Source organism: Python bivittatus, unplaced genomic scaffold (genome assembly GCF_059951505.1).
Source record: "Python bivittatus isolate LINGU-HERP-01145 unplaced genomic scaffold, Pbiv_v1 ctg000580_np1212, whole genome shotgun sequence".
NCBI classification, from domain to species: domain Eukaryota; kingdom Metazoa; phylum Chordata; class Lepidosauria; order Squamata; family Pythonidae; genus Python; species Python bivittatus.
This window is the reverse complement of record NW_028277087.1, coordinates 15,319,791-15,345,439: the sequence shown is the minus strand read 5'-3', so window position 1 is coordinate 15,345,439 and position 25,649 is coordinate 15,319,791. Positions and strand designations below refer to the sequence as shown.

Here is a 25,649-nt window from a genome sequence, read left to right as displayed (position 1 = left end):
GTCACTCCGTGGTAAAATCTATCACGGCACTGCTGGCTTCAAATGGAGCAAGCCGTTCTGCTGCTGCTGAGCTCTCCCATTCCTGCGTGGGCCCCTGAACGACCCCACGAAGCAGCGCTGCCCTTTTGCTCCGAGGCGTGGAGACCTGCGTTGTCTCTCCCCTGACAGACGGAACCACGACAGCACCGTCCGGCTTGCTGCTCAGGCGGCTGGGCTGCCACCTTCTGCCACGGAAAACGGCGGCCTTTGGCCTCCTCCTGCCCACGGTCCACCTCCAGGAGGCGGGCGGTGGCGAGAGCCGTCGCCTCCCCGCGCCGCCTTTTTCCCCTTTTCGCCCGGGCGGCCGCCCTGACTGGCAGTTCGGCGTCTGCGGCCGACGGCCCGGAGCGGCGCGGCGCGGGAAGGAGTCGCGGCGGGAGCCGCATCTGCACACCCGCGGCAGCCGGCAGCAGCGGGGCGTTTGCGCCTGCCGAGAGCCATCGCCCGACGGCTGGGCGGAATGAAAGCGAAGCCCCGCACCGAGGGTGAGAACTGCTGAAGGGAGTGCTGTCCCGCCAGGCGCAGGGCAGCGGGTCTCTGAGCACAGGCAAAGTGCGCTTTGATCGAGGAAGGCTGCGGAGTCCCTTCTGGGCCGCGAATTGGTAAGGGCGTGTGTTTCTGTCGACTATTAGATACGTCCCTATAGGCTTGTAGAGCTAATGAAGGGGAGGGTACTTCTGAGCATGTGCAGAGGGCCCTTTAGGGACTAGTCCGTTGCAGAAGGAAGGGGGCGTACCTGGTCCCTCAAATGGGCTTCTTCTTGCTGCGAAAAGAAAGGCGTCTGAATTGCCTCTGAGACAGCAACATTTGCCTGTGCCCCTGGCCTCCCTCTGAATGCCAGGCAGTGCTTCCAGGGTGTGCTGGAGCCTGGCATCTCCTTATCCCAAAAGGGCTGCTTGCAGGTGTGAGGGAAACACCACCAAGGGGCTGTTGGACTGGTGAGGGAGGAGGGGGCTTCCCCTTGTGCCCTCTTGCCCCCTCTCAGTGCCTGTCCCCGCTGTGCCCTTCTCGCCCGCTTGCTGGCACCATTAGTCTCAGGGAGTTTCTTTTGCAGGCAAGCGAAGGCAAAACTGGAGCCCAGTCCATCACCCGCCCCCGTCCTTCCTTCCTTACGCAGAGAGGCCAGTGTGTTTTGCTGCTGAAGGGCTTGCCCAGCTGGCTGCACCCTCCCTGGCAACCTGCCTTTGCCTAAAGGTGCTGAATTAAAATTTAATTTCTAGATGGGCCTTTTGCATGAGGAAAGTGGTCTGAAGACACAGAAGCTGCTGGAGACTTCCAGCGCTCGGGTTTCGTATTGCACTAGAGGCGCTGGTATCCACCACGTTGGTGCATAGAGTGCCTTGCAGTCCTGGCCCTCCTTTTCTTCCCAGTGTTTCTAAATTCACAGACTAATGCTACCACTGTACAGCTTTTATAGCAAAGGCTCTCTGCTTTTTTAGACCAGGGGGCACCTTGAGTGTAGGACACTCATGCAAAATTGTTGTTAGGAGGGTTGCATGCTTGCAATAGTGGTGTCGTCATCATCACAAAACATCAGTCTGCCACAAAGGAAGCTGATGAGGCTGGTCCTGGTCAGCCCCTCTTGTCCTTCAGAATGATCCCACTTCAGTATATCTTTGTCCTGGGGGTGAGGGGCAAATAGGCATGCTTCAATCAAAACACTAGCCTGCAGTCCCCAACCGTTTTCATTTTCTACGAATGCCTGTGTGGGGCCCAGAGATGTATTGGTAAAGGAAGATAACACTATTTGCTTTAAAGGAAGATAACACTATTTGCTTTGCAGCATGCTCACATCTCTGTTTGAGTTAAAAGACTTTATAAGAAAAATTCTTTGATGGGGCAGGGAGCCTGGCAGGCATCCAGGGGCACATTAGAGCCCTCAGGCATCACGTTGGAGACCCAGAAGCATTATAGAATAACATAAACTTGAAAAGAAGTTCCTTGCTCTAAGGAGCTTACGGTCTAAATTCAACTGAACGTAGAGATGATCAGGTTTGAAAAGAGGAATGGAGGTGAAGAGAACATGGGGAAGAAGAAAGTAGGATAGGGAGAGAATGCATAAATACAACCAGGTATCTTTATGTTGTTGTGGCAGGAATCCAAAAAGTTAATACATAGATTATTTTTTAAAACTGAAAAATCTTGGCTCTTAAGGTGAAATGTGATGAAGGAAGAAGAAAGTGTCTGAGTAGAAGTTGGAGTTCCAGGTCTGGGGGGCAACAGGGACAAGGGTTGCTGGAAATGTTCAGGAAGCAGAGGAATGGATGGTAGGAATTACAACTAGAAATGTATTGTGTTAAGAAAGCTAGTCATGACTTTCCCAAGGCTATTTGATATGTTCTGTGGCCGAGCTAGGAAGCTTTATCCTGACCTTCCAGTTGAAAACATTTCTACCCCACCATTTTCATAATTAAATACAATCTCAAAATGGATTATAAGCCATTGCAAACAATTAAGTTTAAAGTCAACATCATCTTAAAAATTTTAAATGTCTATAATATTTAATTTAGTGTTAATTTAACACTACTAAATATGAAACAGAAAAGTACTGTGGTTTCAGTTTAACTGAAAGTCTGAAAAGGTGCATCTTAAAAAGCTCAGTGTCAACTGTAACCAAATAGGAACAGATTCTGCAATGGAGATTTTGTATTGGAAATGCCTTTGTTCGGATCATTGGATTGTGAATTGAGCAACTTCAAGGCAGCATCTTTTGCAGATTTTAGCTGATGGGCACCCACTTATAGAAAAAGATATCCAGGTCCCAAATCTACAGGATGTTCTATGAGATTATAAATACTATAGAGATAAGTCTAATTATCAGAAAGGTAAAGGCTTCCTCGAATCATGCTTGACCCATGGGGTCTACATTAATATGTCCATGTTAGTTGTCTTTGCAACATCTACAGAAGTAGTTTGCTACTGAGTTCTCCTGGCTGATTTCTTCAGCTTTGTAGTCCAGTTTGCTGCCCTAGGCTTTCCTGCAGGTCTTCCATTCATACCTAACTCTGCTTTATTTTTTCATGGTCATCCAAGGTTGACTAGGTCCTATCAATATAGAGTAATGGCTAATTAACAATGTGAAAAAAATTAACTTGGAAGGGTCAGTTTATACATCACACTAAGTCATCATACATTTGGTGGTTTTGGAAATCCACTGAAATGTGGGCAGTGCCGTATTAAATAGAAACCTTTTCACCACAAACCACACTGTAATTTCAGTCATTCCAGTTCATTTCAGTGGAACTGGGGGGGGGGGGGGACTTCTTCCTCCATTAAGCTCCATTTAACTTTTTCTGGCAAGAGGTTTTGGGAGCTTGCCCAGTGCTGTAGGGTAAATAACAATGCATTACAAGCGACAGTGATGAAGCCTGTTAAAAAGAAGTCTCATTCTTTTTAAACTCCAACCTCTCCCCATGACTTGCTGGACTATTTGGGGGTACCAAAGACTATCCCATTCTGCAAAACAAAACAAGGTAAATATAGATTCTGAGTCCTGGTCCATTAAAGAATCAGTGTGGTGTGGTTATCTTCCATGGATTCTGTAGATGCTAAGTGTGGCTGCAACTATATTTTAAAAATTTTTTACAGGTTTAAAATGATAGTGGTCTCTTGCATCTTTTGAATCATTCAGATACTCAAGGAAATATTTTACTCACCAGGTCTCACTGACAGTGGATAACATCTCCAGAGATTCTTTTCTGTTAGCAATGGAGAAATATGAAAAGATCAGTAAGATTGGGGAAGGCTCCTATGGAGTTGTTTTCAAGTGCCGGAACAAGGACACGGGGCAGATCGTTGCTATCAAAAAGTTCCTGGAATCTGAGGATGATCCTGTTATTAAAAAAATTGCACTTCGAGAGATTCGGATGCTAAAGGTAATTAATTGGAATCTGCTTATCAGAAACTTCATTTGATTAAACCTGTCTGTGCATATGTTTTTCTATACATTAATTGCTTTTCTTCCTTATCCAATGATACATTTTATTTGAATATCACCATGCCTCTTGTATCAGAAATACACTGCTGGATGCTTATATAAGACTCATCCAGCTTTTGGAAACCTATCATTAAAATGTATTTCATGGATCGTTAACTGTACATAAAGTACATGGATACGTTTTTGATGATAGATAGCTCTGATAAACAGCTATGAGAAGCAGTGGAAAGGATAGATATAAATAAGAATATTTATTTCATCAATTTAAATGTGGATTAAAAATTTAGAATGAATATATTTTAAGACAGTGGTTTTTATTGTTTTATTCTGTTCTATTTGAGAACTTTTAATCCTAGAAGGAGATTAATAAATCTGTTAATAAGTAGACAATAATTGTGATTGGGATAGTAGGAAGCTATTTTATTCCTTTGTTTCTTGTGGTATTTAAGACTGGGGCCTCGTAAAACAGTTCATGTAATTTCTTTACATCATATACAATCCCATAGGCCCAGATCAATTTACAGTGAATCATCATCATCTCTGTCTCTGAGAGGCTCACAGCCTAAGAATTATCAAGTGGTTTGTAGACTCCAAATATATTATAAATATCTCAAGAATCCCCCAATTTCAACAGCCTTACAACACTATGACCATGAGTTTTCTTGTTGAGAACATGAGTTGAGGTGGGTGGAGGGGAGTTTCTGGCCGTAGATATGTGTCTTAAACATCTGTTGATCCTCCTATCTTGAAAGCTGTTCTGATGGTCTGAGAGGCCAGAGAGAATTCTTTAGAAAGGCTTCTTAGATAATGTCCTCCTGATACTGGGTCTATATATTCCACTCCAAATGAAGCAAAACAGTATGTCAAGATAACCCAAATTCCGCAAGAGGAAAAAACTGCATTTTGCAATTGATGTAAATCATGCACATTGTGGACCATTGATTGAGGTCTTTGTTTTCTTAGATTTTATTCTGCTAATTATATGTCATTGGTGGGCAACCTTCAGCAGCAGTGGACCACAGTTCAATCCTCCTGCTCCTCCTAATATTAATAAAATCATTATTTATGTATTGGTTTTATTCAATGCATATGGCCATCCATTTTACAACAGCAACTCTGGGCGGCTAACACAACTTAAATCACTAAGTACAAAGGGTAACAGTAAAAAGAAAACATAAAAGAAAAGCTTTAAATGGCCACCATTAATATTAATGACTATATAATCATTGGTATTGTAGTTGGTATTACTATTTTCAGCACAGAAAGGCTATACAATGAGCAGGGTAATGTGGAATCCTTGGTGCTCTCTGAGCTTGATGGTTTGCTTGCAGACGTTTCATTGCCCGACTAGGTAACATCATTGGTGCTAGTGGGGGCGGGGGTTGCTCCCTGTTTATATACAATAACTTGCCCACCAGTGTTGGTGGGAGTGCGGTTTTCTCCTTGGTAGTTCTTTTTTCTGCTTGGTTGTCTGGTGTTAATCCCTGCTGTTAATCCCTATTAACACCAGACAAACAATCAAGCAGAAAACAATATCCTAATCAAGGAACTACCAAGGAGAAAACCATACCTCCCCCAATACTGGCAGGGCAAGCTCTCTGTATATAAACAGGGAGCAACCCCCCCACCCCACCCCACCCACTAGCACTGATGATGTTACCTAGTCAGGTAATGAAATGTCTACAAGCAAACAACCAAGCTCAGAGAGCACCAAGGACTCCACAGTTCAACCCACAGCTACAAATATTCTCTTGTATTGGAGCAGGGTAATGGCATTGTAAAAGTAGCAGGGACTCAATTTCTGCAGTGTTTTTCAAGCAAGTATTTGGATTTTTTTTTTTTTCAAATAAATACAGTAGTGGGCAGCCACTGTTCTGTTCTTCAGCAATTTATCTCTGAGTTTTGGTGGGGCAGTTCAGGTGTGCAAAAAAGGGTTTGGAAGTTAGATATAGCTTATAGATTGCCTGTCCTTCTCATAGAAGGACAAGAAGAAGGATCTGTGTCCTCTGCTTGTTATTATCTCTGCCATCTCTGCATTGTGGTATGTCACCAGCTATTTTCCAGGTAATTTAAACTCTATTTCTGGAACAAGGAAGGGGAGGAAGATTTTAAATGAAAGCTGATATTCTCATAGGAACTTATGAAACGTCTTTTTTCTAGTTGGCACTTGCACAAAATAATAAGCTACGGTTTCTAGAAATTAATGGGCAGGATTCATCCTTCCTAGCTGAAAGGAATTATCCATGCATTACTTTACATGGTGTAAATTACTTTACATCAGCTTTGCCCAGCCTGAGTCACTCCACATATGTATATTATACTAGAATATAATGATTACGTTGGTTGAGGATGGTGGGAGTGGTAGTCTACCACAACTTCAGGGCTCTGGCTTGACAAAAGATGCCCTAGAACTGTTCACACAATCTTTTAGGCCAGTGCATATATTTAGAATTTTGAGAATGTATTTCAGGCACCCTTATAAAATACTGTTGTTGTAGGCAAGACCAGTCACAAAATACCAATTTAGCAGAAAGTAACCTGCAGTATTGCACTACTACCACCTTTGGCCTTTGGGGATCATTGAATCATAGGGTAGGAAGGGGGCTTGGAGGTCTTCTAGTCGAACCCCCTACCCAAAGCAGAAATTCTCAGACCATCCCAGACAAATGGCTGTTTGAACTTTGCTTGAAAACCTCCAGTGATGGAGCACGTACAACTCCAGGAGACTGGTTCTTCTATCGCTTCGTAACTCTCACAGTCAGGAAATTCCTCATTTCACGTTTGGATCTCTTTCTGTAAAGCTTCCATCCTCTGGTTCTTATCTACCCTTAGGCACTATGGAGAATAAATCCACACCCTCTTCCCCTGCAACAAGTAATGGAAGATTGCTACCATGCCCCTCCCCCTAGCCTTCTCTTCTTTAGGCTAAACATACTCAATTCTTTTAATCATGCATAATTTTGTACACCTCAATCACATCCCCTCTCATTTGCCTCTTTTCTAGACTAAAAAACCCAAAATGCTGCAGTCATTCCTTGTAGGAAAGTTGCTCCAGCCCCTAGATTATCTTGGTTGTCCTCCTCTGAACCTTCTCTAGCACCACTATATCCTTTTTGAGGTTTGGTGACCAAAACTGGATACAGCATTCCAGGTGCAGTCCAATTTATGCAGCATTGAATGCATCAATCACTTCCTGTGATCTCAACGTTATGAATCTCTGTGGATGCCATCCAAGATTGTATTGGCTCTTTTGACAGCTGCAGTACACTGCTGGCTCTTGTTTAATCTGTGGTCTACCAGGACACCCAGACCCTTCTCACAAGTACTACTGCTGAGCCACGAAGCACCTATCTTGGCCCTGTACATCTGATTATTAGGTCCATCTCAATGTATTTTTGCCTTTCTTTTCTAGATAGATATACTTCCAAAAAAAAAAACAAAAAACCCTAGGTTATAGTCAGCTGTTATTTTTATTTATTTTCTAAGAATGCCTCTGGGCTATATGTGGTGCATAGAAGCCTTCTTGAAAATAAAGGGCTGCCAGTTTCTGTTGTTTTTTTTTCTTAAAAACTAAAATAATCTTTAAAAATAATTGAATAAATTCCGATGAGACATGGTGCCTGGCAAACATCAGTGAAGGTGTCCATGGTGCCACACTAGGAACTTTGCAGCTGCAACAATTTTGCAGTCACTATTAAATTGGCTTACAGTTCATAAACTACATCAAATTGTTTATATGTTTAAAGTTGGAGTGGCATTGACTAGCTTTTTTCCAAACTAAGTCCCTCAAAGGAACCAATATGTCCTGTCTTCCCTTCCACACCCGACCCATTTGTTTTACAGATGGAACAAGGGCAATAGAAAATGGTGTTTATCAGTCAAAAGTTTATCCCCTGCAAAATATAGCTGGCAATATAGAAAAGTAGAATGAGATAGCAGCTGGGTGCTGGATGAACTGGAGAAAGTGCTGTTGGATTAACACTGGGGAGATTTAGAGGGCCTTGACCTTACTGGCATTTTGTAAGGTGCTGAAAACCTGGTTTCAATCCTGGGCATTGGCCAGGATGTAGAGTGAGTTCATCCTGGTGTTCTGTTAATATGTTTGTTGAGTTCTTCTAGGTGCATTGGGGTATTTTAATTGCTTTTAAATTTTTTAAATTGTTATTATTGGTCCTTCTACTGTTTATTAGCCACCCAGTGTTGTATGTTGAGTTGGCAGCCATATGTATTTAAATAATAAGTAAGTTTGGAGACCTAGTTCATCCACCGTTAGCTAGGAAAGTACACTGGATGATTTTGAATTTCAATTTTTATCTTCCCAGGTCATTATTGTTGGAAAGATAAAATTGGAGGAAGTTGTGTTATGTACTCACTGATTTTGAGCAGGGGAGGCAAGGTAGAAATCTAATGAATACATAAGATTAAGTAAATAATGGTGATCTCTGCATGTTCTCATTGTTTTCACAAATTCAGATGATTGCAGGCCTGCTTTAAATAGAGGTAGAAACAGTGGCAGGTTGTAAGCACCTTGAAGCTTTCCCCAAAATGTCCTTTACTGGCACTTTTCCTCTGGGGTTTCCTTATTCTTCACCTTTCCTGACTGGGAAAAGGTATTTCTGATGTCCTGAAGTGAAGCTTCTTGAGGTTTCCCTCCTTGCCTTTCATACTGGGAAAAGCGGGGGGTGAACAAATCCTGCTCACTATGTGTGAAGCAGCTCTCTGTATGCTTGTGTAAAAAATGCATAGCTAAAAAAGAGTTGTGTGAACTGGATGTCCATGCTGGACCTGTTGGTAGTTCTTTCCCTCATGGCTTTATTTCATCTTTTTAAAAATATCCATCCACCCATCCATTTTATTAGCAATGGACTCCTGAAGAAAAATGCGCCTTGTTGAAGAAAATGTGTTTTTCTCCTGCTGGTCCATTCTGAGGGATAGCACCTGGTTCTAACCCTCCATTCAGATGATATTGTCTTAAGCCTTTAGGCCTGGAAGAGATAACCAGGGGTCCTCTGGATATTTTACACTACGACTCCCCTATTCCTGAACTTCGACTATGTTGCTGGCACTAATGGATGTTGTAACACACAGCCAATGAGGATATCAAGTTGCTTGCTTCTCCTTGTGCATGCTTTAACTCCATAGTAGCATTCAAATCTACCCTAGCTATCTGAAAAGATCCAGAAGTCTGATAAGCTATTGTGGAAAGATTAATAGGGATTTCTAAAGCCCAAGAAGAAATTCAATAGCGGCAGCAGCAGCTGATGTCAGGAAAGCAGCTGATAAATGCCCTTTGAAGGAACCAAGAAAGAGAAAGGGAGAAGCAGAGTATCTCAGCAATTTGCACCATTCTTTGCCAATAGATCTGTGTGCTGAATTGTGTTGATTGAACAAGTGCGGGCCTGCTCTGCCGCCAGTTCTCAAAAACACTTTCTCAGTCAATAGTAACAGATTGTTTGTTTGCTAATTGGAGAACAGTGTGGGTTGGGCAACAAGAGGTTTGGGCGAGATCTAATCCAGAGAGAGTGGAGGTGGGGAGGCAGGATTCTTGATCCATCCACATTTTTCAGTGTTGCGTAAACCCAGAAAGAACAAAGGCTTCAACAACACTTGCCATAGTAGCTCAGATTAAAGAGATTAAACGAACGCCACTGTTTGCCTTGTCTGTCTTTGGGGTGCAAATGCTTGGCTTGAAATATAGGAATATAAGGCTATCCATGGAGGAAAAGTCTACTGGTGGTTATATAGAAACTTCAGTGTCAGAAGAGGCAGGATGCTTCTGGATTCCAGTTGCTGGGAAACATGTCCTGCTTGTGAATTTCCTTCTGTGGGAAACAAGGTGTTGGTCTGTATAGGCCTTTCATCCGATCCAGGACAACTTTTTATATACTCTTATGAACACCAGGGTTAGGAGACCCCAAGATGAGGCTTTACAAATAGCTGTGGAAAGAAGGAATGCGAAAAGCAAGGGTGAAAGGGAAAGATATAAGCAACTGAATGCAGATTTCCAGAGAATAGCAAGGAGAGATAAGAAGGCCTTCTTAAATGAACAATGCAAAGAAATTGAGGAAAACAATAGAATGGGGAAGACTAGAGATCTCTACAAGAAAATTGGAGATATGAAAGGAACGTTTAGTGCAAAGATGGGCATGATAAAGGACAAAAAAGGCAGGGACCTAACAGAAGCAGAAGAGATTAAGAAGAGGTGGCAAGAATACACAGAAGAACTATACAAGAAAGATCTTAATGTCCCTGATGTCCACGCTGGTGTGATCACTGACCTTGAGCCAGACATCCTAGAGAGTGAAGTCAAGTGGGCCTTAGGAAGCATTGCTAACAACAAAGCTAGTGGAGATGACAGTATTCCAGCTGAGTTATTTAAAATACTAAAAGATGATGGTGTTAAAGTGGTGCACTCAATATGCCAGCAAGTTTGGAAAACGCAACAGTGGCCACGGGATTGGAAAAGGTCAGTTTACGTTCCAATTCCAAAGAAGGGCAACGCCAAAGAATGCTCAAACTATCGCACGATTGCACTCATTTCACATGCTAGCAAGGTTATGCTCAAAATCCTACAAGCTAGGCTTCAGCAATACATGAACCGAGAACTACCGGATGTACAAGCTGGGTTTCGAAGAGGCAGAGGAACTAGAGATCAAATCGCCAACATTCGCTGGATCATGGAGAAAGCACGAGAGTTCCAGAAAAATATCTACTTCTGCTTCATTGACTATGCAAAAGCCTTTGATTGTGTGGATCACAACAAACTGTGGCAAATTCTTAAAAAGATGGGAATACCAGACCACCTTACCTGTCTCCTGAGAAATCTGTATGCGGGCCAAGAAGCAACAGTTAGAACCGGTCATGGAACAACCGATTGGTTCAAAATAGGGAAAGGTGTACGACAAGGCTGTATACTGTCACCCTGCTTATTTAACCTATATGCAGAGTACATCATGAGAAATGCCAGGCTGGAAGAATCACAAGCCGGAATTAAGATTGCAGGGAGAATCATCAACAACCTCAGATATGCGGACGATACCACCCTAATGGCAGAAAGTGAAGAAGAACTAAAGAGCCTCTTGATGAGGGTGAAAGAGGAGAGTGCAAAAGCTGGCTTGAAACTCAACATTAAAAAAACTAAGATCATGGCATCTGGACCCATCAATTCCTGGCAAATAGAAGGGGTAGAAATGGAAGCAGTAACAGACTTCATTTATTTGGGCTCCAAGATCACCGCAGACGGAGACTGCAGCCATGAAATTAAAAGACGCTTGCTCCTTGGGAGGAAAGCTATGGCAAGCCTAGATAGCATATTAAAAAGCAGAGACGTCACCTTGCCGACAAAGATCCGCATAGTCAAAGCTATGGTTTTTCCAGTAGTAATGTATGGCTGTGAGAGCTGGACCATAAAAAGGCCGAGCGCCGAAGAATTGATGCCTTTGAACTGTGGTGCTGGAGAAGACTCTTGAGAGTCCCCTGGACTGCTAGGAGGTCAAACCAGTCAATCTTAAAGGAAATCAACCCTGATTGCTCATTGGAAGGATCGATAATGAAGCTCAAGCTCAGATATTTTGGCCACCTAATGCGAAGAGAGATCTCTTTGGAGAAGACCCTGATGCTGGGAAAGATTGAAGGCAAAAGGAGAAGAGGACGGCAGAGGATGAGATGGTTAGATAGCATCACTGAAGCAATGAGCATGAAACTGAGCAAACTCAGGGAGGCAGTGAAGGACAGGAAGGCCTGGCGCAATATGGTTCATGGGGTCACGAAGAGTCGGACACGACTTAACGACTAAACAACAACAACAACAAAAAATCTGAAACCTCCTTTTTGTTGCTGTTTTTCCGTGTTGTTATTAAATCACTCTGTGTTGAGTTAGTAGGACTTCTGACCTCATACAGCCACCATTCACCTCATTTGTCAAACATATTTGTCAAATTTCTAAAGCTGCCCAAATCCATCATGTGACATACAATATTCAAAACAATTGAAAATAATTATAACCAGCAAAAAGAATGATAGATGTCTAGAAAGAACAGGAAAAGTGTAACCCTCCACCCCCATATTCCCCAAAAGAGCCCACCATACTCCATAACCCAAGGCTTGGGGGAAGAGCCAGCTCTTCAAGGTTCACTTAAACAAAGTCAGAATAGGGATCGTTTGAATCTCTGAGGGATGCTGTTCCAGAAGACAGGCACCACAAAAGAGAAGGCCTACTTCCTGAGTTCCAGCAAGTGCCACTGTTTAATTGACCCAACCTGAAACATGCCAACTCTAACTGTGTAGGATAGACAGATATCACAGGAGACAGATGGTGCCTCAAACAACCAAGCTCTGAAGGGTTTTATAGGTGATCATCAGTGCCCTGAATTGTACCCAGAGCCTACTGGCAACCAGTATAGTTCACAAAGCAGAGGTATTATGGGCATAATGTGGCATGCCCATAACTCCTTGGGCCACCATATTCTGGACCTCTTGCATTGCAGGATCCAAGTAGTCTTCAAGGGCAGCTCCATGTAGAGTGCATTGCAGTAGTCCACACATGAGGTGAACAAAGCATGAATGACTCTGAGGAGGGCCCTCCTAGTCCAGGAACAAGCATAATGTCAGAACCTGCATCAATCAGATGTTATTTTAAAAAGTTATAGCAGTCAATGTGTATTTGCTTGATTTGATTCTGCCATTTGTATCTGGGGGGAAGAATGGTAGTTTATAGTTGTGTTTGGGTTATTGCTATTACTGGTGGTAGTCTGAAGGCTGAGAAGAACTGTTATCAATGGGAGGAATGTACAAGGCCACCATTCTGTGAGAAAGGATTTTGGCGCCAATGTAGTAAAGGGGGGGAATAAGTAGAGGGAACTTTACACAGGCTTTAGTTTTAGCAATGCTTTGTTGTCAAGCTGCATGTACCAACCAATAAAGGAGCATTTATCTGAACCAGGCCTGGTTTCACGAGAATTCTTCTAAATTGGGGTTTGGATTTTGTGGACTTGACATTTTGCTAAAACTCAAACCTCATACACAGCTCGCTGCAGTTGGTCACCCCCAGAGGAATACCGCCTGCTTGCTTTAACCAAGATACCACGACAGCATCCGACACGGAGATCACCTTGCGGGGGCTGACTAGTCCAGAGGTATTGGGCATTCCGTGTAATGAAAAGGCTTATTTGATGGTGACAGGAACACCCAGCAAGGGGAATTTTTTATGAAGTGACTCTTCATCTTCCTGTCCCTCAGACGACAGCTGATCAATGGCTTGGGCCTCCTGCAGGGCAGCCTCAAACCTGTCCTTAACAACAGCATTGATGAGTGGGTTCACTTGCTTGATCCTCTCAATGTATGTTTCAAGAAGATCAACGCACTTCACCTCCCTGCAATGGACGAGCCACGCCAGCCAGCGCTGGAGAGCAGCAGCAGCGCCCGATCGGACGGCGGGATGGTGCGCAGGGGGCGTGAGCCATGGGGACCCTCAGCCTTCCAGCGCAGCCAGCAGGATTTTGTGGACTTGACACATAATTGGAGCACAACATGAATCTGTGTAAAGGCCTTCCTAGCCATAGCTGCCACCTGCTCCTCAAGCAGGAGCTACAAGTCCATAGGTCCCCCAAATTGTGCACCAGTCCCAAATGAGAGTGCAATCCCATTCAGGGCTAAAGATGGACAGTCCCTGGAGCTGGATGGTCCAAATATCTCCAGAGGTTCATCTTGTCATCCAGATTATTCTGCATGCTTCATTTCAAAAAAATTAAAATGTAGGCATTCAGTCAAAATGCTTGTAATAATAATCAGTATGAGTTTAAGACTGTATTTATGATCAGCCGTCAAGGCACCTGCTTTTTACGATAGCTTAGGAGGAAGGTTCATGCCTTGTGAAGTTTACAGAAGATAGGAAAGGGAGAATGAGAAAAGTATGGGAGAGGCAAAAAGGAAGAAGATTGTAGATGACTATTAATGGCAATTAAGTATTCTATCTTTGTTTTGGTTGAAAAGCAGAATTAAGTAGTTAAACTAAAAGGTTATGGAAGGAGATTAGTCTTAAATAAATAAAATTAATGAGAATGTTTAAGAAACAGAGAATCAAGGAGAACACATTCGTATTTTTGAGATAATTTGAGGCACAGTGGGCAATAAGGCAAAGTGGCATCTGAGAGTTGAATTGGAAGCATGAAATTCTGAGCAAGGAACTAAAATTACTTTGGACCTTCTTGCTTAATACATTGCTTAATACTTTGGAATTATACCAAGTTGTGGAATGTTGATACAACAGCTCTATTTTCTTCACATGGACCTGCTTCACAAATGCCATGTTATGCTTTTTAGCAACTGAAGCATCCCAATTTGGTCAATCTTCTGGAGGTCTTCCGGAGGAAACGAAAGCTTCACTTGGTCTTTGAATATTGTGACCACACCGTCCTTCATGAACTGGACAAGAATCCACGTGGGTAAGTAGCCAACTCATTAAATTCATAGAAAGAGAGAAGTTATCATGTCCATACCACTCTGCAGACTTTTCTCTCTAGATGTGACAGATCTGCAACCATCAATCTTGAGGAAAAATAGCCACTGTGTGGTTGTCATGGATTAAGGCATGCTTGCAAAAGAATGGTTTGAGAGCTTGCTGTGGGCTCTTGCGAAGGAGATAATGTGGCTGAGATGGAAGCACGTATGGTGAAGAGGGGGAATAACTCCTCTTTAGATCTTGAAACTGGCAATTGCTGAAAAGATTTCTCCCTTCTCCATGGCAATTGCAAACCTGGCAATTTTTGAGAGAGCCATCCTTCAACAATGTATTTTAAAAGCCCAAATTTTGGTATTTGTTTGAAAGCTGTTATGATGGACAAGGATGCTGACGTCTTGGTTTAAATATATGATCAGGCCTTGGGAAGATTGCCATTTTTCCTGACATAGAAATTGATTGATGGGAAAAACACTGCTGGCAGCTTTCTGCCTTTGGCACAGCTCTTGAAGAGGCCAAGAGTTTTTCTTAAGCATCATAGAAGAGATAGAACTAGGGCACTTCTACATGAGGTCTTTGTGCCAGTTCGAAAGCAGCTCCAAATCTCTTGATATTAGGACATCAACTATGTTTGAGAGCTGAGTTAATATAGTTCTGGCTGTGCTGCACTGGATTTGAAATGGCAGCAAACTATTTATTGATTTGATTTGAAGGCCACCAGAGAATTACTCTGGTCATCTTACATAATTAAAAGAGAAGAGAAAAACAATTTAAGAAGTGGGGAAAAACATATATACCCAGATAAAAATCATGCAGTACCTAAAATACTGCATAAAACCTGCCAGGGACTCACAAACAGCCTAACCCCAGGCCTGAGAGCAAAGCTAGGTTTTAAAAAGTTACAGATCCTTTGCAAGGTGGGAGCCTTGTGACTCTCAGGGGGTGGTGGGACTGTTGTTCCAGAGAGCAGATGCTGCAACAGAGAAGACACGCTTCCAGGATGTCACTAGATGACACTGTTTAATGGTGGGGACCCAGAGCACCCCCACTTTGCCCAATTTTACTGGATGGGTGAGAGCCACTGGAGACAAGCAGTCCCTCAGATAACCAGGACCTATACCATGAAGAGCTTTATAGGTGACAAGGGTGCACCCAGAAGCCAATTGGCAACCAATACAACTTGCAAAGCAGGGATGATACATGAATGCATTGAGGTATACCCATTACTGTCCTTGACGCTGCATTTTGAACCAGCTGTAGCTTTCAGATGGTCTTCAAGGGCAGCCCCATTGCAGTAGTCTAGTCATGAGGTAACTAGGGCATGAGGGACCATCTGGAGGGTCTCCTGTTTCAGGAATGGGCACAACTGATGCACAAGATGAACCTGTGCAAAGGCCCTCCTGGCCACAGCTGCCACCTGATTTTCAAGCAGTAGCTGTGAGTCCAGGAGAACCCCTAAGTTGTCAGTCTCAAATGGGGACATGCCACCCCATCTAAAGCGAAAGGTGAAAAATTCCAAGATTCAGGGGCCTAAAACAGCCACAGCCACTAGGTCTGAGAATAGCCTCCAGGTACAACTAGGGTTTTTGTTGCAATACATTAGCTCTATGACACTTGTAAATGGTCTGTTTTTTATTTCCAGGAATTTTGCCTTCCTGTGATTCCTGACTCCTGCTATGTTAGTAGGTCTTTCAAGGAGAAAGGTGGCTTGATGGCTTTTTACCTTCTCCTCATAGGAACTGCTTAGGTTTTCTTTTTTACATATGACCAGATAAATCCACAGAAGGTAAAATAACGATGGGGAGAAGGGCAAGTGTGTTGCTTTAAATTATTTTGTATGGAATGGAAATGAGAGAATTTTATTTCTCCAGAACATGCAGCAACTCAGAATTATGCAGTGATTAATAAAAAGGATTCTTTGCTCATTGTTCTCAGCATTTTGAGTTCAGAAGATCAAAGACAATTATCGGGTTTGTGCCAGGCAGTTGTCAAAGACACTCTTTTCATAATCTTGAACATGAAGTTTGAAGTGGGGACATAAACCTCTTGTGAAGGCCAAATACCAATCTTTTGAAATAGCAGTTGATGTAAAACCAGGAGACACATCACCATTAAGGATAGGGGTGAAAACTCTCTGCTTGTATTTTAGGACATGGTCTAAATTGTTGAAACTTTCAAATTTATATCCATACTTCTTTTTATTCAAAGCCTCAGTTTATAAATGTTGCTTCATAGATGTTGCCATGAAAAGATCCAAGAGAAGTCAGGAACTTTTTTCTAAGGGCCATTCTAGATGTGACTAACTTACTGTAATGATTTTGTTTTTTTCACTAGACCTCATTCAATTTGTACACTGCTGTTACATCACAAATAAAAATTTTGTATCCAGAGAGACTCTCCACACATAGGCCAATATATAATAAAAGCATAACATTATTTCATTGTCCATTTCAGAGCAGGAAATACTGTACCTATGATTAACCCTCTGCTCAAATACACCTCTCTTGATGCCCATATGTTCTTTTATCGTCTTTTCATTAACCAAAATAATAAATGGGAATCTGACATTTCTGTCTGTCTGTCTGTCTGTCTGTCTGTCTGTCTGTCTATTTTACAGCCCAAAGTTTACATTCAAATACACAAAGCAGTGTATGGTCGAAGGCTTTCACGGCCGGCATACGATGGCTGGTGTGGGTCTTCCGAGCTGTGTGGCCGTGTTCTTGAAGTTTTGTTTCCTAACGTTTTGCCAGCACCTGTGACCGGCATCTTCAGAGTGCAGGAGCACAGACAGGAGCAGTTCTCTCTGTGCCCAGAGTGATGTGACCCTTTTGTGGGTATTTATAGAGATCTGGGGGGGTGGGGGGAAGGGGGGGATTGGGGGTGTGTTGGGGGGGTTGAGTTACTGAGTGGCTGCTTGTTTTGGTGTCAGAATCTGTGGGTATCTTCCTGGGGATTAGGCAGGGTTTTTTCTTCTATTGAATTGTTAGGGAGGGGCTGCTGGGGGTGATTAGCAAGTTCATTGTGTGAACTGTTCACATGTCCTGGTGGTTGAGCTGAGTTCGTTGACCTTTTGCAGGCTGTATTTTTCAGGATTGGTAGCCAGGTTTTGTTGATTTTTAGACTCTCCTCTTTTTTATTGAAACTGTGCTGGTGTTTGTGAATCTCAATGGCTTCCCGATATAGCCTGGTATAGTGGCTGTTGGTGTTGTCCAGTATCTCTGTGTTTTCAAATTGGATTTTGTGTCCAGTGTGCTTGAGAGCATGTTCAGCTACTGCAGATTTTTCTGGTTGCTGTAGTCTGCAGTGTCTTTTGTGTTCTTTTATCCTGGTATGGATGCTGTGTTTTGTGGTCCTGATGTATACTTGCCCGCAACTGCATGGTATGCGGTATACTCCTGCGGCGGTGAGGGGATCCTCACCCCCCCCACACATACCCCACACACTCAACCCCCCCCACACCCCCAATTCCCCCTTCCCCCCTCAGATCTCTATAAATACCCACAAAAGGGTCACATCCTCCTGGGCACAGAGAGAACTGCTCCTGTCTGTGCTCCTGCACTCTGAAGATGCCGGTCACAGGTGCTGGCGAAACGTTAGGAAACAAAACTTCCAGAACACGGCCACACAGCCCGGAAAACCCACACCAGCCACACAAAGCAGTGTTTGGTGGACCGCTTTCACCTGGTCCTGATCCTTATTTTCTTCCATATAAATATTTTACTGCTTTGTGTATATGAATGTAAACTATTTGTGGAATATTTTAAATACTTAAAGCAGAATAAAAGTATTTAAATAGCTGCATCTGGGAATGGATTTCCTTCATTTCTAATTTGCAATCCAGCTTGCTTCTTGCTTGCTTTTATTTTAATCCATAAATCCATAAAAATACATTGAATATTCTAAATGGTTTGCCACCAGTTTAAAAATGGTAATACTGTAGCATATGCTATGTGTATGTAAGAATCATCTAGGAAAGACTTTGAGTTTTTTTACACCCTGTTTTTGCCTCCTTTTTAATTTTTATTCCCAGGGTCCCAGAACATCTTGTGAAAAGCATAACTTGGCAGACTCTCCAAGCAGTGAATTTTTGTCACAAACACAATGTAAGTCATCCCATCCCAGAATTGCCACTTTCTGTTCTACACTCACTCTACCAGTTTGTTTCTGTAGTGCTACAGATTTTGAGCTTACTGAATCAGAAAACATTTGTATAATTGCTACAATTGTCTCCAGATTGGATGATCTAGATATGAAGCTGTTTTCCAGGTTTAAACCATTTTTTTAGAGAAATGTTTTAATTGGAGATGGCTGATTTTTCTCCATTTTTGAAATTTTTCCAAAATGCCAGAGGGGTTGAAGTTACCATACAAATGGCACCCTTCTACCTGAGTGCCCTGCTTTCATGATAAATTTCTCATCCTTTAACAGAGAGGTTGGCAACTTTTTCAGATCATGGCCAGATGCCATTTCATGTCTTATGTTGAAGCCCAGGTTAGTCCCTCCAAATTGTCTGAAATCTCATCAGATCGCCAGATCTGGACTGAACAACAACTCTGAGATTTTGCAAGATCTCATGCATCCAAAATTTGCAAAATCTCTCATGAAATTGATTTCTTTTAATGTATAAGGTCACAAAATTTGGTGATCTCCCAGTATTTTGGCCATTTTAGTTTTTGAACATGCATTAAAATAATTTTGATTGAACTGAAACTTTTGGGGAAGTAATAGCCACCATGTTGCTGCCCCTTACCCTAGAAAAATCTTCCCCAAGTTGGTAGCCTTGATAGGAATTGTTTATTGTTTATTTATTTATTTATATTTCAAAATCGTCACCACCCATCTCACTGCAGAGTGACTCTGGGTGGTTTACAGTAGAAACAGAATAAACATTAAGTAAAATAGATAAATATTAATTAAAATATGCTAGAATAGCAAACTTCCTATGCAATACTTTCAAGAGGCAGATGTTAATTAGGTGTTCCCAGGGTCGGTTGTATCTTTCCTTGCCCCACGCAAGTTGGCAGAGCCAAGTCTTCAATTCCCTCTGGAAAATTGAGAGGGTAGGGGCCTGTCTGGGGGGAGAGTATTCCATAGGGCGGGGGCAACAGCAGAGAAGGCTCTCCTCCTAGGACCCACCAGTCGACATTCTCTCACTGATGGGATCTGCAAGATGCCTCCTCTGCCAGACCGGGTGGGACAGGTTGATGTAATGGGGATGAGACGGTCCCTCAGGTAACCTGGACCCACGCCATGTAGGGCTTTAAAGGTGATAACCAACACCTTGAATTGAACCCAGAAACAAACTGGAACCCAATGAAGCTCCCACAATAAAGGTGTTACATGTGCCACCCTTGGGGCACCCAAGATTGCCTGCACGGCCACATTTTGAACCAGCAGTAGCTTCCAGATACTCTTCAAGGGTAGCCCCTTGTAGAGTGCATTGCAATAGTCTAAACGAGAGATGACGAGGGCGTGAGTGACAGGCCGGTGGGACCCCTGATCCAGGAAGGGGCGTAACTGGTGCACAACATGAAGTTGAGCAAAGGTCCTCCTGTCCACAACTGCCACCTGTTTCTTGAGCAGGAGTCGTGAGTCCAGGAGGACCCCCAGATTATGCACCGGGTCTGTCTGGGGCAGTGCAACCCCATTGAGAACCAAAGATGGTAAACCCCCAGATACAGAGGAGCCTCCAATCCACAGCCACTCCTTCTTACCTGATTGCTGCCTCAGAATTCCCAGCCTCTGGCCATGCTGATTAGGAATTTTGTAGTTGCAGGTTGGGAAAAGATGTTCTAACAGAATCCGGTATTCCTGTTTATGGAGAACATGCAAAGCAATTCATGTACAAATATGTTTCTTAACACAACTCTCTTTGTTGTGCTGAGAGACACATCTCTCTCTCACCAAAACTTCAAACTAGAAAGAATGTGACTGGAATATATTTCTTAATATATTTACTTTATTTTCCCTACAAATAAAACAGTGTTGCTGTTATTTATTTGTTAGCAATCATACTTCATAAAAAAAAATGAGAGGGCCATATTGTCTCAAGTGTCAGGTCTCAGGAGTGGACTGCCAGGTGTCTTATGTCTGAGATTAATAAAATGAAGCATTGTGTTTTCTGCTTGATCATGTCATTATATCCCTTTTTCTGTGTCCAGTGCATACACAGAGATGTAAAACCGGAGAACATCCTTATAACGAAGCATTTTGTCATTAAGCTCTGTGATTTTGGATTTGCTCGCATCTTAAGTAAGTTTATTATGTGAAACTTAGCAGAATGGATATAGTTGTAGGAAGCAGATTCTCCCCTCCACACTCTGTGACCACCTGTACTTTTCAGAAGATTGGGAAACTTTCTAAAATATAGTTTGGGAGAGGAAGAAAAGTTAGATATGTAACTGCAAGAGAAATCAATTCATGTGATGTCAGATTTAACCCATTGGTTGACAAAATAGGCCCCACTGAGTTCAGTGCATAAGTATGTATAAGAATGCATAGTTACAGACTAAATCTCCAGAGAATGAAACTATATAAGAAACATATTAAACTTACCTTTGTCTCTGTAAAATCAAGCATTTAGACAGCCACATCTTCTAAACCTTGTATTTTTTAAAACTTGCATGCCAAGGATGAAATGGTTACACCTTGGCTTTTAACATGCTGTATTTTTTTCCAGTGATGGAGTGGGAAAAAATCATTGGAGTGTCTGTCCATAGGCAAAAACAAGAAGTGTTAATCTTATTTTGTCTTTGCATGAATACTGGAATAATTTAATTGGATTGCTTTTTTTTATGTACTTTCTATATAACATGCATTTAATTGCAAAAATATGTTTTATAAGCGACTTTTGTAGAACTAGGAACAAACATCTGTACTGGCTTTGACATAGAGATCAAAGCTGCATTTGATTTTGTACATCTGTATGTTTCTGTAGATTTTAGCAGCTCATGTTTTCCAGTCCTCATCTCTAAAATGCATAGGGCAGAAATCTGAAGCAATGGATGAATGTATTATTTTTTTTTCTGTTTGATCCTGTTACTGATGTTCCTCTTAATGGATGAAAGGATGAAAATAACAACATTGCTTTTTAAAATGTGTTAAGCAATTGATTAATTGAAAATAATTTGGTTCATTTTTACTCTTTCTAAAATGAGAACCAAAGTCGATAAACAAGAGCAAATTTGCTTTTTGAGTAATTGAGAATGAACCTTACTGCATATTTTTCTTGTAGTGTTTGTAATTTGTAAATAAACTTCAAAGTAGACCCCAGGATATCATTTTATTTCCTTTGCCCTTGAAAGGAAGATTTACAGAGAGGGTCTCTAGTTTACTATTCTAATTGGTGCTTCTATTTCTGCAATCCCTTCCTCAACTCCTTTTAGCTGGGCCCAGTGACTATTATACAGATTATGTGGCTACCAGGTGGTATCGTTCTCCTGAGCTCCTTGTGGGTGATACCCAGTATGGCCCTCCTGTGGATGTCTGGGCTATTGGCTGCGTTTTTGCTGAACTGATTTCAGGCATCCCTCTCTGGCCTGGAAAATCTGATGTGGATCAACTTTACTTAATCAGGAGGACGTTAGGTAAGCAAAAGGCTCTGAGATACCTCTGAGTTGGCTGTTGTTTCAGGTTTAGCAGATTCTTCCTTCCTCCTCGCCCCCCCGCCCCCCGCTGGGGTGTTGCATGTGAACTTTGACTGTCTCCTGCATAAACTCCTTTGAGGAGCATGGCTTGTGTAGCATCTGGGTCAAGGAACTATTTTGTTAATTGAAGTCAATCTTCGTACACTATCAACAACCTTCTTCAACCTAGTACTTGCTGGTGAGGTGGGGAGGAGAGGTCATTTAAGGCAGAGTTGGACAACCTAGAGTCCCAGAGGCCCTCCCCCAAGAGCCCCCAGAGTCCTCCCAAAATTAGCTTTTAATATGATAGAAGAAAATGCTGACACGCATTCCTGGAGAGTAGCCATCTTATGCTTAATATAAATTACTTTAAATAAAATAATGTTTTGTTTCTATCTTTGACTCACATAATTCTTTTGGAAAGTTGCTCAGAGCCAGGTGCAGTCCTGAGGCCCGCCTCCCCTCCCCCCCATAGAAGGTAATTTTCATTTAGGTAACCTTTTCCAACCTGGGGCCTTAAAAGGAAAGAAAGGCAAAGCCAAAAGCCAACGTGTTTTAAAGTGGGGGGGGAGGGTCAGCAAATTTGAAGAAAAGACTTCTTCTGCCAGCCCTAGGAACGAGTGTTTGGCTGGTTACCTAGGCACCGATGTTTCTGTGTCAAGCTGCTTTTCGGTCCCTTCTGCTTCTATTGCAAACCCCACACAGGATGAGGTCTTGGTGATGCAAGTGTTTAAACTGACTGCACTGTTTGATTCTTGTTCAAAGGTGACCTCATCCCCAGGCATCAGCAAGTCTTCAGCACAAACCAGTTCTTCAGTGGGGTGAGGATACCCGATCCAGAAAGCATGGTGAGAGTTGCCCTCCTGAGCAGTCTTCCACGAGTGTAGCGCTGTATCGCCACTGAACCTGCCTTATCAGGATGGCAAAAATGTGGACGGCCAACAGATGCCAGCAGAGAGATAGAGAAAACCGGAGCTGGCAGCCCAGATACTAAAGCCTGAGAAAACAGAGAGCTAGCTTGCAAGTGTTTTCTTCTCTTCTCAGTCCCTTTTGGAAGAATGGCTGATTTCTAAGGACCAGAAAACACTGCTTTTGCAGATTAGCTATTTAGGGACCCAGGACATTGCTTGGTTACAAACTGTTGCCTAAAAAGAATGGTTCGTTCTTGGGTATGACTCTAGAGAGACATGTAACTAGGTGCAGTCTGGAGATCAACACCCAAATTGGTTTCTGGGAGGGGGGAAGGATTGCTATTGGAAACAGAAGAGAAAGCTACAGACTGCAGGACTTAACGATAAAAAGTTGCAAAGGCAGAAGAGCCAATTTAGCTCTTTAGTTCTCTCATCTGTCCTGGGAACCATTCCTTTAAAAGAAAAATGCATATTTTGTTTTGTTTTTTTCTTTGTTGTTTTTCCTTTAACCGGGGGGGGGGGAGGAATCCTCAAAAACTATGAAGGAGATTCTGCTAATGTTTATTCTGCTTTTTTAACCAGGAGCCACTAGAAATGAAATTCCCCACTATTTCTTATGCTGCTCTAGCACTAATGAAGGTGAGAAAAATACCTTGATCTTTGTAATCATTTATTGGGGCTCATAAATGCAGTGGCATCGCATGAGTCATCCTCCCTCACTTAGTGACCTTCAAATTTACAGGGATTGCAACTCTCAATTCCCTGTTAGATGGTTAATAAGGAAAACGTGGAAAAAAAACTGCAAGGATCAAAAGCAAGGTTTCAAATGGAATATTTCAATGTGGTGCACTTTTGGTTTCAGACAAACACTGAAACTGAGCGTGACCCTCAAGTTGTAGCTGAACTGCAGCTCGTTATTGTTTCTGCCGAATGGGGCTTGGGGAGTTGTAGTTGATAAGAGCTGGAGAAGCAAGAGGAATTTAACCAGGCACATATTTTTGAAGCACCTAGAAAAGAGCTGGATGGTAGGCTGTTAGTAGGACCAAGCCACAAAGAAATGGGCCTTTTTCATTTTCAGGCTTAGTGCGTGTGACTCTGAGAATGGAAGTTTCGTATTGCCCTGAAAATAGATAAAAGATTTTTTTTCTAACGTGGGTGAGAAGATGAAAATAATATTTGTCGGAATCTCTTCCTCTTTGGAAAAAAGTAACTTGCTTGTTATTTATTGCTAGCATTCTTCTTTATAATGCAGGTATTGCCTTGTATCTGAAATTTAATCTTAGTTTTACTCCCTGCAGACAGAAATGTGTTTCCCTCTCCTGAATGCTCTTCTGAATCCATAATTACATGTTAGTCAGTGTGCATTTCAATCTCCTGCTTGTATTATCTCAGGGCTGTCTCCATATGGATCCTACTGAAAGGCTGACCTGTGAACAACTCCTTCAGCATCCTTATTTTGACAGCATCCGAGAGGTAGAACTTGGGAGGGAACGTGAAAGATCCATTACACGGAAACCAAATCGGCCATCGCGAAGGCATGTGCCTGGGGTAAGACACACTAGGCAGCGCGAACTACAGGAAATGGAGCCTTGCTTGTGACACTTACCTCACCTGCTCTGTTTATTCCAATGTTCAAGGCAACTTACAATTAAAAAAAAATCAAAACCAAAATTAAAATCAGTGTTTAGAATAATTAACACGTAAAAGCTTTTCAGAAGCATCTGCTTTTACCATCTTCCTAAATTCTATAGGAGTATAGAGCCTGCTAGTCCAAGTACCTCAAGATCCCTGTGTGGAACTTCTTCTGAGCAACTTGCATTGAAGTAGGCTAAAATGAAAGACATACACTTGTCCTCTAGTAAATTATTATTTATACTTTTATCTTTCAGCTACAGTATCTGCCCCAATTAACCAGCAGCAACATTTTACCTGCTTTGGATAACAAGAAGTACTACTGTGGAACAAGAAAACGTAACTACCGTTTCCCAAACATCTAAAAAAGGAGATCATAGGCTATCATGTGTCTTCTTGCATTCCTAGCCATGAAGAGACCTTGGAAAGACAATCACGGTATCTATACCAGCATAAGTAAAGCAAACTGTGGTTCTTACTGAAAAGTGACAAACCTTGGAAAGGAAATATCTGCACGCATCTGCGTGCGCACACACACAAAAGAATAGATCAACAAAAGTTTTGAAATAATTTATCATTCAACAGAAAATGCTTCTATTTGGGCCTTTGAAAAAGTGTGACTGTATCTCTACTTATCAAGCACTTGTAATTTATACTTCGTGGGACAAGAATTCTTGTCTCTGCTGCCGCTGGAATTGGTGGAGGGGATCCATACATGCCAAATATATTTCATTCACAAAATCCCACTGTGTCAAAGCAAGAGAGAACCCTTGTTCTTATACTAGATATGTAATTAGTAACATTGACAGGCTGAACCTGCAGGTTATTCGTGCAAGTGGAGAGGTGGCTTTGGAGGTTACAGACGAGAACCAGAAATGTCTGGGTTCAAATTTTTTTTTTTGTCGCTGTTTTCACAACAAAATAAATAAAATGTAAAGGAGCTCTTTAATTAAAAAAATGTTTCTTTAAATTTTAATCAATATTATTTTCTACCTAAAATAACTAGAAATAAAATAAAATTTTAATATGCATCTTTTTCTTCATAGGAT

At 42.2% G+C, this 25,649-nt stretch overlaps 1 protein-coding gene across 1 annotated transcript; it reads left to right on the top strand.

Annotated features, from left to right (window-relative positions):
* The first annotated feature begins 272 nt into the window (after window positions 1-272).
* On the top strand, window positions 273-25,649 carry CDKL1 (cyclin dependent kinase like 1). The gene is made up of 10 exons (XM_007427664.3): window positions 273-641; window positions 3,699-3,914; window positions 14,297-14,418; window positions 18,463-18,535; window positions 20,594-20,684; window positions 21,818-22,018; window positions 22,823-22,905; window positions 23,551-23,607; window positions 24,361-24,516; window positions 24,858-25,649. Exons 2-10 carry the CDS (start codon window positions 3,747-3,749, stop codon window positions 24,963-24,965), a joined length of 1,059 nt encoding a protein of 352 aa, XP_007427726.2. The 5' UTR covers window positions 273-641; window positions 3,699-3,746; the 3' UTR covers window positions 24,966-25,649.

What these genes read in the sequence shown, in the direction of transcription:
- CDKL1 (XM_007427664.3), top strand. Translation starts at nt 3,747, where the DNA reads ATGGAGAAATATGAAAAGATCAGTAAGATTGGGGAAGGCTCCTATGGA. An exon ending in TACCCGATCCAGAAAGCATG is followed by an intron (nt 22,906 to 23,550) that starts GTGAGAGTTGCC and finishes TTTTTTAACCAG; the next exon opens with GAGCCACTAGAAATGAAATT. An exon ending in CGCGAAGGCATGTGCCTGGG is followed by an intron (nt 24,517 to 24,857) that starts GTAAGACACACT and finishes TTTATCTTTCAG; the next exon opens with CTACAGTATCTGCCCCAATT.